General features: G+C 42.8%; 1 protein-coding gene across 4 annotated transcripts in view; it reads right to left on the bottom strand.

Annotated features, from left to right (window-relative positions):
• The window catches only part of DOCK1 (dedicator of cytokinesis 1), a 257,618-nt gene that overhangs the window by 187,532 nt on the left and 53,825 nt on the right, over positions 1-16,261 (bottom strand). For all 4 annotated transcript variants that reach the window (XM_084525023.1, XM_084525025.1, XM_084525022.1 and 1 more), the window contains exons 24-27: positions 10,751-10,821; positions 9,263-9,369; positions 2,350-2,477; positions 439-534 (exon numbers count right to left, since the gene is read on the bottom strand). In XM_084525023.1, coding sequence (XP_084381149.1) covers positions 439-534; positions 2,350-2,477; positions 9,263-9,369; positions 10,751-10,821 — 402 coding nt within the window. The remainder of the gene's footprint in view (positions 1-438; positions 535-2,349; positions 2,478-9,262; positions 9,370-10,750; positions 10,822-16,261) is intronic.

Below are 16,261 nucleotides of genomic sequence, written 5' to 3'. Positions count from 1 at the left end.
TCACCGTGTGCAATTACACAGAAATAAAATAGGAAAAGAAAACGGAGATCAAAACGAAAAAAGTGCTAATGGACTCCCCCATTAGACTAGCAGATACACACTTTTTTTTTTTTTTTTTAAGGAAAATTCAGGACTTCAGGTGAGCTTAACGACAGCAACAAGTCTGTGCGTTGAACTGAACTGAACCAGATTCACGTAGAACAATAACAACCGCTCAGAAAGATGAAAACCCTGGTCTGATGTGACCAGTGCCCCCACCACCACCACCTATGAAAGCCACAGAAAACCGACAAGGCGATGCTCTCCAGCTTACCGAGCACACGCAGCCAGCTGCAGAAGGATTTGATTGCTTTGGATCGCTTGGGATTTAAATCCTATTACAGCCGGGTTGACAAAGATGCGACAAAGGTATTTAAGTTTTCATCAATAGACACTTACAATGAGCTCCGAATCACGTCCCATGGAAATGACTGTTCTATTTACTGTCCTCAGTAGCTTCTCCATGATTATCTGGACATGGCGTTGTGTTGGCCCCTAGGGAAAAAGAATAAATGAATGGTAACTAGGTACAAGAGACACCAATACAATTCAAATATTTATGTTTGCCTTTAAAACCACCTTTCTTGTGAAAGTTAAATAAAGCAGCACTTAACTGCTACTGATCAAAGGCAGAAAATTAGCCTCAGATTTAAAGAAGACCGTGAAACGTCTTATTAATACATGTTCCTGATAAATTTATTTTTGCTGTTAGAGTTATCTAAATTAAAAGCAAGCCCCTGGAACTAGCAGCAATAACCATGACACTTAGTTACTTAATTTTATTTTCCTAAGCCATTTTTCCAACATCATAAGTCCACAGTCATTAGCAAGTTCTGGGGGCTGATTCTACAAAAGCTCAATTAAAAGAAACTAAGAAAAGCAAAAAGGAAAAGTTTAAGTGAGGAGCTTCGATTTCAGTCAATTATGTCCAGTTATTTTTTTGTCTTGTATGTAATCTGCTGTTATTTTTAGAAGAGTTGAAAATAGGGTGTTTGGCACAACTGGCCTGTAAGAAAAGTTCAGAAACTTCATGCAGGATGCTGCACACAGGGACTGAAGCCAAAGAAAAACCTGACAAGGAGTTAAAACCCATAATAAATGAACATCACTCCCAGCCTATACTTTATAAAGAGGTTTATTTCTTAGTTTTCCTTAGTCTGAAGGAGCAGACTTCAAAAGGGGAAGGTGGGAAGGTGAAACAATTCTACAGCCAGCACTTGGAAGCCTTCTCCCAGATAATTATCTAAATAAAGCAGCATCTTCGTGGTGCTTCTTGGCTGCAGCACAAACACTCTGATGAGCCATTCTCTTCCTTGCCCTTGGATCCACATAATAACCCCCAGCTTATCATCTCATTATACTTAATTAGCAAAGGCAGACATGCATATATGGAAAAGGCATTTGCATATTTGAAGAGCGATCCATCACCTGTGCAGACAGACACAGCTACTGCTTCAATATGGGTTTTTCTTCCCCCTGCTGACAGAGCTGTCTTTGGGATAAAGCGTACAATTCTGCTACAAGGAGCATCTTCAGGGCTAAAGGCACCTTGGCACCCTGCTCCTCTCCACCCTTCAGCTCTCCCTACTCTCTAAGCATCTCCTCTAAGCATCACCCACTCTCTGAAGTCGTGGCACAGAACTTCTTCCAAAAAAAAAAAAATAAATAAAATCAGAAATCATATAAATAAAACAAAATAAAATCAGAAACCCCCTCGAAATAGTCAAATAGGATGTTAGGTGTTATGTGAGGAGGTGACCCCAGCGGGGTCAGAAGCAGAAGCAGCCACCTGCTAATCCAGGTCATTTCTTGCGGGGTGGAGAGCCCTGCTGTGTAAAACTAAACAGCACTTTAAACAGTTAAACAAATTTCTGTGTTTACAAAAGCAGAAATTCATGTATCTGGCCTCATGGGCCAGCATCAACACATCTCAAATGTGTGTTTCCCAGACTGCTGGGGGCTGGTGGGGATGGGGGATGGAATCAAATACTTTCCAGCAGGCAGAGGCTAGACACTGTGTGAGAGGTTGATCTCCTAAGTGGATGCATCCTACTCACTGTCCTACCAGTATCTGGAAAAGAAATAGGATTCTGTAACTGGAACTGCTGCAGAAACAGTAAGAAATATCCAAAAAGATGTCAAACAACCCATCCTTGTCGCTGCATACCTAAAAAAGAAGTCTTCCAAAAGACTGGTAAGGAGGAAAAAAAAAAAAAAGCATCGAAGTGATGAGGAGTTTCCTGCTGAATGGGTCCTACCACCATCCAACCCTTTTAGATGCTAAGCACCGCAGAAGCGCGAGATACTGACCACATCTTTCTTGTAGAGCACTTCCAGGATGTTACTCAGCAGCTGGCAGCAAGCCTCCAGATCTTCTTGTCTTTCCAAGTGATACTTGAGCTGATCTGTCATGGTTGGCAGCAAGATCTCCCTGCAGTCTGCACACAAGACACAAGGTTACACAAGTTCAGGACCTTCCCCGCATCGCCGACACAGCCGAGCTGCTCCGGTGCTTATGAGACAAAAAAAATTAAGAAAAAGAGAACTTCCAGCTTCCCAGTCACCTGCATTTCTACCCGGGAATAGTCCCGGCCAAGGGAAGTGATTCAGGAAGCAGAGATAAGGGGAAGGTAAATCATGGAGTGGAATAATTCGGCTCAGTGTTTCAGCTCCAATCAAGGAGGTTTGGGAAGCAAAGTGAGGACTGAGAACTAGAGCAGGTATCACTGTGGCACTGATCTAATCAGTGTAATGAGTGTACAAGCTGCAAATGGCCCTGCACAGACAAGATGCAGGGACCTAGCACTCAGTGCCCCTGGGCCACTCCTGCCCTAAGGACACAGCTCCCAGCCCACCAGCAGCATCCTCACAGCGGGGGAGCACCCAAGGTAAAACCCCTCAGCCTGTCCCCATGCCCACCCCAAATAAATCTGAGCCCAAAGGAGAGGACAGCTGTTTATCAGAGCCTGGCTTACTCCTAAAGAAATTACAGTGGTGAAATTACACTGCGAAATTACAGCCTGCCTGCTATCAGCCTACATTTTGGAGGTGAGGGAAGGGTGAGCACATTTTATGCCCCTACCCTAGATAACAACAGGAACAGACAAAAAACATGAGGCTATTCCACATCCTTTACCCTACAAACATCAGTTCCCAAACCCCTTTCCTCCCAACCCACCCCCCTATCTCGTGCACATCAGGTCTGAGCACCGCCCAGGCTCATTCCTTTAACCCAGGGGGCAGCTCTGCCCTCGGAGGACTCCCCAGGAAAGCAGCCCCCACAAAAAGCCAGGAGCCTCGGCTCAGTAACACGAGGTCACCCTGCAAGGACCCACACAGGTCCCCGGAGGGGTTTCAGGGCTCCCAGCCCCGGCAGCTCGAGAGGAACCCTTCGGTCTCAAGTGACTCCTGCGGGTGGGTGCCGGGCAGGGATGCACAAGTGGGGATCTCACTCAGAGAGCACCTGGAAGTGTTGGTTTCCTCCACGTGGGAGTTTGCTGTTTAATTAGCAACCTCCTGGGGCATTAGGTCAATTCTTTCCCACCGAGAAGCAGGCACCAGTCCCTGCGTAGTATTGACATGGAGAAATACATCCAGCCGTAGCTCCACATCCCCTCGTACCCTTTTCCTTTAAGACTTACCCAGTAAGCAGCAAAAAAAATGGATTAAAAAAGAAAATCTAATAAGAGAAGCATCACTGCAAGCCCCCGTTATTTGTTTGCAGCTGCACTATCCATAAACCTGTAGGGGAATCCAACCCCCAGGTCTGTTCCCTTCCTCGCTCAGCTACCTGGGGCATTCCTACACGCCGGGAGCCACCAAATCACCACTAACTGCTCACTCCATGTGAATTGGGAAGGCAGAACTGCAGCTCTGCCCCTGGGGGTTGGATTGCCTGGTGTGCATGGTGATCGACAGGGCAGGTATTCACACTGAATTTCTGGGAAAGGAAACGCAAACTGATTTGTCACACTCTTATCTGGGGTCACACAGCCTGCACCAAGGCCCAAGTTCTCCTGGGTAGCACTTCTGGGTGCCAGCAGCCCGGCTCTGCCTTCCCCAGCACCGACTGGTGAGCATCCATCCGCCCCTCGCTGGGTACCTGCTGCACCAGGCAGGCTACAGGAGGATAAAGCCAAGTGCCAAGGTGTCCTGGCTGCTCCACTATTCCGTAAAAAAGCCAGATCCTTCCCAGTTCAAAACCAAACTCCTTCGTCCCGCTGCTTTCCCATCGCACGATGCTTTTAATGCTGGATCACCCAACGCATCCAGCGTCATCCTGAGCAGAAACTGCTACCAAAACTGTTCCATAAACTACGTTGAGGTTTTCCAGATACCTCCAATGAAACACACAAGACCTGGAAGGCAATAAAATCCTAAGAGGGAACCCCACCAACACACAGATACCTTTATTTACGCACATATCCATACAACACGTGTATTTCAACAAACCTAGTGCTATCGGAGTAGAATCTTATCTCCACTTAGCGCATCCTTTGCCATAAAGCATCTTGACAAACTGTGGCTTGGTCAGCTACGTCCTGATTATTTACAGGTACAGAACGGGGAAAAGTTGCCCTTCCTCAACCTGCTGGTCACAAACACCTCCGGGCGCTGATTAATGGGAAACCTCGATCCACCCAGAGCCTGGGGGCTCCTGCCCTGAATCCAGCTGTGAAGCCAGCTCAGGAGGGCGATGCACAACGATTACAGACAGCAGCGATCCCACAGCCGTTCATCCTCGGCTGCACAAGTCCAGCCCACCATGATTAATGTCACAGCAGCGTGCAGCCAGAATAAAATATTCATCTTTATAAAGGGATGCTCAGGAAGCATTATCAACTCCGGAGCAGCCAAGCACAGCTTCGATGAAACGCTGAGACGGGATCCATGCTGAAGCTAAACACAGGCAATAAATTTGGGTCAATATGAAGCATTTCATTTGGAGAGACGCTGATGAATGTCTTTCTTTCTTTTACGGTTCATTTTGTTTATGTGGACAAACAAAAAAACTGTGCTTAATAACTGTGCTTCTGCTACGCAGCATGCAGATACAGACTGGAAGTTTAGCCATAATTAAACAGTAAGAGTTCGTATAAATGCTATATGCTCTCTCCTAATATTTAATAGGCCAGCGACTTCCTAATGGAGAAATCACTTGTTTTCTTCCCTAACTATTTAAGGATACAGCAGCCACACAGCTCACTTGGTAATTAGCTGCAAGTCATTTGTAACGCTGAGCACCAGAGAACACAAACATCTCTACAGGACAAAACAAATCCGATAAATCACTATTTAGATAAAGCTGGGGTTTTGAAGCTTCCAAAGATAAGACGATTCACTTAGCTACAAACCAAGTATTTATACGTTTAGAGCTGAAAACCTGCACTGGGTTATTATAAAACTGCTGCACTCCAAGTCATGAATTCCCACACACATTTGGGCAGAGCCTTACAGGAGACACGTACGACATCCAGAACTGTTTCAGGTGCTGAAATCAAGAGACATGTCCCATGTGTCAGGGTTGGTGTGGGGGTGTTTGTGGAGGGGAGAGGGACACGAGAGGAAGAAGAGGCACAGGGCTGGTTGCAATCAAAAGTTTGCTACTTTACATGGGCAAAAGGGTTTTTTGTGCAAACCATAAGAGGTCTACATAAAATACTGTGATAGCAGTAAAAAATCTTATTTTTGCATGCATTTACTTGTATACAGCCATACATATACACACAATTATTGTATATTCACATATCTTACATTTATACAGATGCATACACAAGATTACGTACGGCTTACATAAGGACCCACTGCTATATATACCTAGGACCTCGTTGAACAAGGCGTATACAGATTTCTGAACCAGTACATTTGAAGCTCTGTTCAAGTCCGATAATTAAACGACTCGCTGAATCAGAGCATTAACCACTGAACTTAAAATCACTGCGTGCAAGAAGCTGAATTCCAGTTGCCTGAGATGAGTGCTGGGGTTTTCAAAGAAGCGTCCAGCCCCTATGCAAGAGATTTTCTATTAATTTATGTTCTCTGTACAATAAATAAACAAATTAATAATTTATTTTTTTAATTAAATTTTGCTTGACAAAAAAAAAAAACAAAACAGCAAGACGCTACTTATGCTCTTCCAATGGAAAACTCGTACTTATTTTGCTAATGCCATGCTAGATTATTGGTAAGAACATGGAGAGGGGAAAAAGGCAGATCCTATGTACAAAACAGACTTGGAACGTGGTAAGTATAATCCCTGAAAATAGGCAGAAGCAGCTGTTCTCGCATCAGCTTACATCGCTGGAAAATCTTTTCCTCTTGGTGCTGTTTGAATATTCAAGGACAGGAATCAGGAGCACGAAGATGTGGTACACGTGTCGTCTATGCAGAGGGCTGATTCCTACCTGAGGGCCTCTGTAAATAGCCACGAGCTTGGAAAATACACTCCTTGAAGTCACCGGGCTCTTGTTCTCTCATCAAACACACATACACAAATAGACACACACACACACGCTCTCTCTCTCTCTCCTTAGCACGGCTTTGACTGCCTAATCACACGCTGATTTTCCTCACTCCCCTGGGTATAAGGACTCGATTACGAATCACTGTTAGGACAAAAGCAATGGAATGGAAGGAACGTACAAGACTTGCCTGCCAAGGCTGAAGAAAGCTTAATAAAAGTAAGTACAAGCTCTGCAGCGGAGAGAAGTAACCTTGAATTTCAGAAGGGAACAAACGAGACACACAACGTAACCAGAAAGCCAGTGAAGTTTTACAAAAGCATTCAAAAAATACTTTTAAAGACAAACCACAATGCAAAAGGAGATTCATGTCAAAAATCCCAAAGCCTTGAGATTTCATGACGACCACCGAAGCATCCATCACTCAAGCAGGATGCTTTATCATTCCTCACACCCCTCTCATCCCCACATCCTCCAAAGCCTCATGAATTCATGTATTTTGAATTTTTATTCTTCTTGAGGCACCACAAATCAATCTTCCGTGACTTCTCAGGGCACAGAATTAGTGCATTTTCTCCACCTACACTGATGAAATGCTGGTTGGTTTTTCGGTACGTTTTACAGCTTTCCATCAACTCCACAATCTTGTGCTGCATATTGCTTTTAGAAAATAAAATCTCGTTCCTGTGACATGATACAGGATCATACAGCTACTTACATGAATTTGGCTATCAGTTTAAAAGTACAGAACAAACGAGGAGGAGGAAAGGCAGCAGAGCTCTGCTTCAGTAACACGAACTCAACCCAGCAGAGCAGGGAAAATCTGAGCACAACAAATACTGTGGCTATTCATTTAATTTATTTTCAAGTGAATTTTTATTGTTTACAAAACCTTCCCGGTATGATTGATTCTCCAGGCTTTACGCAGACCTATCAGCAGCACGAGAAGCTTTGACAAAATGCTGTGTTTATTGACAGAGAACACCCAAGGCCCTGCACAAGCACACGCAGCCGTACCAGCACTGCACCCAACTCTGCGAGTGCCATCCTGGGCCAGGCTTCATCCCCCTGCATGTGGCACTGCCCCAGTTTTGCTGGGCAGCAGCTGGAGTGAAACGAGTGCCCCACGCAGCCCTGATGGGCCACGAATGCCTGGGCAGCACTTGGGGTACACGTGCCTTGAATCTCCATCACACCTCAACTGATGCACGTTAGACTTCGGATGCTCTTCCCCATGTTATTTCAATTTCCTCCTCTCCAGAGCATCACTGACTTCTACCCTGAAGACCTTGATTTCTAAAGGCAGCTAGAAGAAAGAAAATGCACTGCAAAGAGCTGAGAAGGCCAGAAGGGACACATGTTACAGTAACATTACGTACACGTCAGGGAGAGCAAACATTACAGCAGCCTCAGGGAGACTTGAACCATTTTACCCAAACCCCAATCCTGTGATTCAAATTAGATAAAATTATGCCCCTCGTTTGGTGCAGCTCAGAAGGGTTGCATAATCTCAAATGGTCTTAAACATGAAGATCAAGCTGAATTGCATTTGGAGTTGCCGGTTCAGTGTGTGGTGATGTGGCCAGTAGAGTCTGTTTTAAGAGAGCTTTACCCCTACTTCCTCACCATCCATAGCTGCAGGAAGTAAATTCACAATTTTTGTGCTACAGGCCCACCTGAGCAACAAGGGGAAACCCTGCTGAAGGAAACTTCAAGCAGCAAGAGAGAGCAACAGGTAGCACTTGTTTCCGCAGTTGTTAGGACCAGGTCCATACAATACTCTTACATACAAACTTCCAGCAGTGCTGCTGAACTGCACCAGGTGGGAAAGCACAAAGCTTTGTGAAATTAAGGAGCATGTGCAGCACAGATTGTGTTGGCTTTATACCTTTTTTTTTTTTTAAAAACTAACCATAAAAGATAGAAGTTACTAGGTGTGTTCAGACGTTAGCTGATCTAAGACCTACCAGTGCAGAGCCAATACACCAAGACTTCTTTTTTTTTTTTTTTTTTTAAATTGGAACCACAAAATTTTGTTATGTCAGCACTTCGTGTCACATCACCAGCATTTTTGATCCACAGAAGACTCAAATTTCCTTTATAACATTATTTCCTTTCCGATTTCCTTTATGGCTGAACCATCACCTATTTGCTCCCTCATTAGCTTCTTCTGACAGCACATAAACATTTAGTCTGGGTTAGTTTAACTTGCAGTTATCTAAAAAAGAACAGAAGGTTTCACTTCAAACGAAGCAATCTGTAAGACAACCACTTGAAGTCATCTTCCACAATGTGAAGGAAGAGAATAAGGAAGAACGGGTGAAGGGATTATATGTTGTGATAAAGGCTTTATATGTTGTTTTACTTTGGCTCGGGTACAGAGTGATGGGAAAGCAAGATGTTTCAGAAAGGATGGCCAGCAAGAACAGCCATTCTTTCTGCCAGACTTCACTGAGCACAAAAGCTTTTGATAAAATTATCACCATTGAAGTTATAACGCGTGCCAATAACACCAGATACTTAGTGCCCTCTTAAATGAAAAATTACAAGTTTTTCCTTTCACTTCTTTATGATCTCTAACCCGCAGTAAGTGTCAATTAGCATCTCCTCCCTGATTTTAAATCTCCTTGTCCTGCTAATGGAACAACCCTCATTGGTTACAACCTCTGCTGCTTTCGGTAGCAAGGACAAACCTTACAGCAGCAGAGGTCTGGAGACAATGAGTAATGTGACAGCTTCGGAGTTGCACAGGCTCTGCTTACCGTGCTGCGTGAAGAGGTCACTGTGAACTATTTCTATCAAGCAGTACAGCTTCTGAATTGTCAGCCGGCTCACAGGAACGTTCAGGATGAATTCGGTAAAAAGTTTGCTACATGCAAAGACACAAGCGAAAACATATTAAACATAATACATGACCATATAAGCCACAACATTAAAAATGTGGAAAAAAGTGATAGTCCATATTACAAGCTTTCACCAACAGTACAGCCACACAAAAACACGTATTTTAGGCTGATATAGGACCATCAAACTCATCAGCTCAGTTCCCACATTAAAACGATTTTTTTTTTAAAGAAATTTATAATAATTTTGTATCATTTCCTAATTTTTTATCCTTTTTTTTTCCCCTATTAAGGCTACATTTCTAAGTATTACTCAATTTCAATACCATAAGTAACAGAAAAATTGTACTGATTATGGGTAAAACAGGGCCGAATCCCGACATGTCTCATTTGGTGTATTTTCAACAATACTTTTACTACCACGTTTCAAAATTATGATTTAGATCAGAAACTCTACAGTAGATATTTTCCCTAGGGCCAAAGAAAGCATAAGCGTACACGTAAATAAGTTGAAAGCTCAGGCAAGCAGAAGCTAGACTCCAGCTTCCTCAGACATTTGGAAAATTAGTTTATAGTTATATAAACTAATATAAAAGTAATAAATATGAAAAAGTTTTTAAAAGTTTATAGTTACATAGTTTATTTCTACTTTATTTTTTCATCCTTTTGACAGAACATGGAAAATATACAGCTTGCATATTTATACACACATAATATATATCCTATAACTGATTGTGCAAATCAAATCAGATTAAATCTACATTGCTAATTTTTATTTCGATTTAGACACCTTGAGTATTACTGGGAGAAACTGTTTTGTTTTTTTTCCCTCTAAGTTAAAAGTGGTCCTAAACAAATAGTTTTGCTTTATTATATTTTTGTTCTTGCTGTTCTAAAACATCTTCCCATTACGCTTTTCTATTCATTATTAAGAGCACTCCTGTGTTTATACGATACTGAAATGTCCATCCATAAGTAAGGCTCACTGAACCAAAGCAGAGTTATTATTTACCTCACATAATTCAAAGAGTGATGCATTAAGTATACAGCTTTGAGTGTTTTGCAGTCCGTTACTTGACTGATAATTGTTGGTAGCTCATTATGTGGTTTTACTAGTCAAGACTGCAAAATTTATCAAGGCATTTATCAAACCCTGATGCCCCACATTACTTTACAAGCAGGATGTGTGTGTAGTCCTGCAACTACTTGCAGAAAAAAGGTGATAACTGAAGTGATAAAACATCTCAGGTGGTCATATTTCATTGCCCTCATGCTTCAAGCCACCAGTATACTAATAAAGCAATACATTAAATATATATATTATAGATATATATTTATAGATATTTAATCATATAAAATAAAATTCCAGATGAGGTGCACAGTACACTCAATTCATTAACTACTTACCTAAGTTCTTTAGGATCAAATACTAATTTCACGTCATTGACAATAGCTGGCAAGTATTTAAGTGCTGCCCCCTAAAAAAAAAAAAGAAAAGAAAAAAACAGGGCTGAAATTCATGATCCTTAAATCCAATGGGAAGAGAACAAGAGGAGAATTACACCTGTAATTGCTTTGGCTGAACGATCCCCTCTGCCTTCAGCTGAACCCCACAACTTGCTCTTAGCCTGTTCTGTTTGGGGTAAAAGCTTCCTAACCTCCAAACTCCAGGAAAATTAAACTTTTAAGATTGAACAGCAAATAAGGAAGAGGCAAGACAAGAGCTGAGAAAACTGATAGCTTATATCAAACTTTGAGACTGAGGAGCTCTTCCCAAGATGTTAGGAGACTGAGCAGGCTGGGCCACGACACCAAAGCTCCATTCCCCTCACCCTTTCTCCCTGTCTCGTGCAGAGCTGGGCAAGCACTTTTTCCTCATTCTCCATTCTGTAGTTGTTTGGGTTTAATTTTCCTGCCACTAGGTCAAAAGCAAACAAAACCCCATAGTTGTTGTCCTTCCCTTCTCTGTCGCCAAACGGCGGGTCTTCAATTCGCCCTTGGGCTTGCGGTAGCCTCCCCATTTCACAGCAGAAGATGGGAGGATACGTAAGAACCAAGTCCTGCCGACACAGATGTTAAATGTCTGTACTATTCAGAGTCATTGAAATGTCAGATTGAAATGTCTCATTTTAGCACCAAAAAGATGAGGTATATTCTGCGTAAGAAATCCTCATGCAGAATGTCATTTTTTGGTTTTAACCTCAGCTGTAACAGCTTATAAATGCACCCAGCTTTTACCGAGGTCTCGCCGGCGCTGAGCACCAGCCCGGGAAGAAAGGCAGTAATTCAGACAGAAACCACAACTGCCAGACACTTATTTCGCTTTGCTTTGCATTTTATCGATCCTACCCAACGGTTTGATTACAGACATCATTTTCCTGCCACAAAAGGGGGGATGATTCATTCCTCGTGCGGCAGCCGGGTGCTGGGTGCTGAGCCCTGGCAGTTTCCGTCGCTGAGAGCCCCGTGTGCTCCCCAGCCTCCTTTAACCGAAGGCAGCCGAGCCCTCACGCTCTTCCCTTTTACCAATTCCTTTTCAGCCTCAAGGCCGTGATGTGACGAGTTATTACGCCGTACAACTCCAAGGTTGGAGGGATTGAAGAGACAGCAAACTTCTGCTCGGCACTGGTTGCTCGCAGGAGGAGGATGAGCCCACCAGAGCAGGCTGGAGGAACACTGCCTGACAGGCACATCAAAACGACTTCTCTGTTTTCCCAATAACCACCCTTTTCTGCCACAATACCAGCAATTTTAAATCAAATGACTCTGCTCTTGAACGCACTAGGTCAATTGGTTGATTACAGACACAAGGCCAGCTCGGTCCTAGCTGTTAGGCAAAAGGGGAAGAAAATACTTTCAAACCCACCATCAACCAAGTATTTTAATCATCTTTCCAGCTAAAAATACAAGTACCATTAACGATTAATAAGTACTATTTTAGAGTAAAGTTCAGGTATATTATATAGCATAATTATTTTAATTAAATCATTTGCATAGCTTAAGATTAGAAGAAGTATCAGTGATACAAAATACATCTTTTCTTGAATAATGCATGAAGCAGCCATTAATTTGCATATTCCTCAATAAAAATGCAGATCAAAATGATTTTGGTTAGACGGCTGAAGGAGGAACATATCCGTGGCCAAAACCACACCCCATAGCGTTTATGTGCACGCTATGCCCATCTTCAAATCAGCTCATATCCTCTTCTGCAATGTGAATGAGCAAATTTGTTTGCTATTACAAAGTGTTCGTTATTACAGAAATTCTGCTGAAACAGAAAAAAAAAATTATGAAGTGAAGCTTTTATAGCCCGTGCTGTTCCCAAATTCTGTCCATCAACCAGAACTGAGTCAATACCCGGCATTTCCCACTGTTTGCTCAAATAAAAGCAAAATGTACGTTTCTACCGTGCCGATACAATTTTAGTGTTTGCTTTTTGTTTAAAAATGTAGTATTATTTTTTTTAACCTGCAGAAGCATTCACAGAAAAAGTGGATTGAGTGGAAAAAAAGAGATTTGAATTCCGAAGGCACCAGCAGGCTCTGCTTCTACAGAATGAGCTCTTCAGGAGAAGATGAAATCTGTCAAATAGCTCCGAGTGACAAACAGAGAAAAACTGCCACTGCTTGCTGACCACTTCTACCTGAGCAAACCTCAAACATGTCACAGGTTAGCTGCGAATTTCAAAGCTTTCCAGCTCCTTTTGGTAGTCCATTTAAACAGTCGAGCTTGATTGTCAAGCGTTTCCACGTATGCTTAGCGGACTACTTCCATGCTCAGAAATCAAGCTCATAACTGTAATTATGCAAATAGTCCCATTATGCACAGGCTTATGTGTTTTGATGGATGAGGACTCTAATGACCAGTTATAAACCGCAGCCATCGCTGTGTTTTTATTTGCTTATCATTCAAATGCATGTAGCAATAAATGTTTAGTAACACGCTAAAAAGGAGCTTTTATTTTACATCTTGAATTACAATTTCACACTGCGCTGGCACAATCATTAAAATTAACGCTTTAATGACTTAAATGAAGCACTGTCAGGTGAAACTCTTTAAAGCATCAATTTAAAGCCTGTACTTACAGCAACTATCAGCCACTTCGGTTCTGCTTTATGGGCAAACCAGATGAAGTTCAGTATCTTCAAATTTTAACAAAATTGTACGATTTCTAATGTCTCCAATCTCTGATCTCAACTAAATGAGTTATAAGACAGGCAGTTTGGTAGTGCAGCTAGGGTCTGTAGATACAAATTTATTTATGTGGCTGTGTAGGAGAACTGCAAAAGTAAGAGCAAGCTTCACTTATTTTTTTTGGAACAACAGAAAGAACCCCCAAAAATGCAGCACTAACTTTAGGATGTCATAAGACTGAACAAATGACACTTGCAAGATTTTAAACAACATTTATTTTGAATACTATGCTCCAGGTTTTTGTCTTGGATTTAAATTCATCTCTTTATCCTACATAAAAGCAAAAATACCTAATTTTAAAATGTCGTTTTGTCAAGCCTTTCCTTTCACACAGCATAGCTAGTCTCACAATTGAGCATCAAATTTCTTTGCCAAATCCAGTATGTTCTAATGAACTCTTTTGTTTGATGAAGCAATAAATTTGTTTTACCTACACAATCTGTACACGACTTTAATGTTCATTTCCATCTTTTGTACCGCTCACCAGAAAGCACATACCTTCTCCACAAGCATTATCCCTGGCTGCAATCCTATTAAGCTCATAAACCCAGCCAAATTAAGCCTTGTCAGCAGCTGGATGAAACAATTTCCAGGAATGCCTACACGCTAGTTCTGAATTGCCCCAGTCTGCAGCAGTCCTTTGTTCCAAATCACCGATGCCTGTGGCACAAAATGCAGCGTAAGGCATCATAAAGCGTCATCACGGGGAAAGAAATTATTCTATTAGTTACCAGCGTAACAACAGACTTTCCCATACAGGTCCTAAGAAGGAGAAACCTCAGTCCATGGACATATTTTAGTAGTCAGCTCGTCTAAACGGAGGATACAAAATGTTCAACCTGTTGGAGAAGCCCTGCAGACTAGTGCAGCCCGTTTTGTTTTCTCCTGCTGATGAGGACGACCTGAGCAGCTTGTAATGTATTTCTGTTTGAGTACTTTTCTGTGGTTTAAGCAATAAATTATTATTGTGGATTGTTAGAGGAGAATAGGCGATGGATACTGAGAAACACGCGTTGCGCTAAAAGCGACAGGAGTTATAAATCCAGGCACAGAAGAGAATTCTCATTAGCGAAATGTTATCATCTTCCCTCTGGTTCTCTGCGGTCACATTACCGGATCGTTTTTATACGCACACCTCCTTTATCAGGATCATTTAAAGCGTACCAGCCTGCCTTTCCCCAGCCCTGCCGAAGCGCAGCACCAAGCCACGTGTACCAGCAAACAGGCAAGTGAACTGCAGGAACCCTGCTGAGAACAGTTCAGCTCCCTCACACAAACACAGCCGAAACCAGACAATCCTCAGAAATTCGATGCAGCTGGCTCAACTGCCCTTGTTTTTCAAAGAGATGCAAGAATAAATTACCAGGAAGCATTTGCATTTTTATCTAAACTTGAAACATCACGCTAGGCTTCAGCTGAGCTCGGGCTTAAACAGTAAAAGGTTAGGGAAATAATTATCATGCACCAATTAGCAGAAAATAGGAACAAAATCAGGAGAGCTCACGACATGTGTAATCATCACAAACACGTATACGTGCTGAATGCTGCACACCTTCATCAAGTAATTCTTAAAATCAAGCTACTACCTGAAAAAGCCAACAGTTTTGTCTGCCTGTGTCTCAAACCACGACTACAGCCCCCCACCACCGCACAGAAACACTTCTCCAAGCCCCAGGCCAGCTCGAGGCTTAGGACAGCCCTGGGCAAGAGCTCAGCTCGATGCCCTCCCCAGCCACAGCAGCCTCAGCACTGCAAAGCCTCAATTTGGGGGCACTGGAGCACTTGGCAGGCAGACGGGGGTTGCTTGCTTGCTTTTGCCTTTTAAGACTCGAGAAAAATTTAGTCAATGCGGTGTCCCTAATGCAAGTTATCCCTACTTGTAGTCAACAAAACCTCTAAATGCCACTCTTTATGTGCCCTCCTCATAAAATACTCTGCATTGTGTTTCCTCAAAACTGAGGTCAGGTTTGCAAAGTACCTGAAATCCTCATACAACCCATGCATTTTTCTTCTGATGCAACTTTTCCCTTTTCAAGGCTTCGGGTCCGTCAATAAACAAGGGGTGGTTTCAATGCAAATTCTCAGGTAACTGAAGAGCTGAGCAACAGCCTGCAACAGCTCATCGGCTTCTGCAAGGACATAAATATTTGAATAGATAAAGAGCAATTCTTGCTAGGAACACAGGGCTCCAGTCATTCATTCTGCCCCTCGCAATGTCAGCTCGAAGGCTACTCCCTTCAGATATGCTGGGAGAAAACAGGCAGCACAGCCAGCCCAAACAGGGCAGCTGTAAACATCCAAACTTTTCCGTGGCAGTCCTGCTTCACGCTGATAAACTATCCCGACACATCACGGTTTCTGTGAGGAAAAAAAGCAATATTCTAATGTGTGAATTAAGCACCTGCCTCTTTAATGTGAAGCACCTTCATTTTCGGGGTAGGTCTATTCAGCGCCTTATCTCTCCCAACAGGCTGATGTTGTGTACATTTATTTAGCTTCCCCAATGTAGGGCAGAAAGAAAAAAAAAAAGCCTGGGACTGCTAAAGCCAGATCTACTGATGTGAACTGAAGGACACCCCCAGCCAGCAACTTCCCTGTGTGTCACCCAGCCATGCACTGCTGGGGCTGCACCTCTTGGTCAGCTGTGGACTTTCCTAACCCCTTCCTGGACCTACTGACACCGCCTGCCTCCGTGATCTCCTGTGAAAACAAGCCTCAAAA

This window comes from Aythya ferina, assembly GCF_964211825.1.
Source record: "Aythya ferina genome assembly, chromosome: 7".
NCBI lineage: Eukaryota > Metazoa > Chordata > Aves > Anseriformes > Anatidae > Aythya > Aythya ferina.
This window is presented reverse-complemented; position numbering and strand designations above follow the sequence as displayed.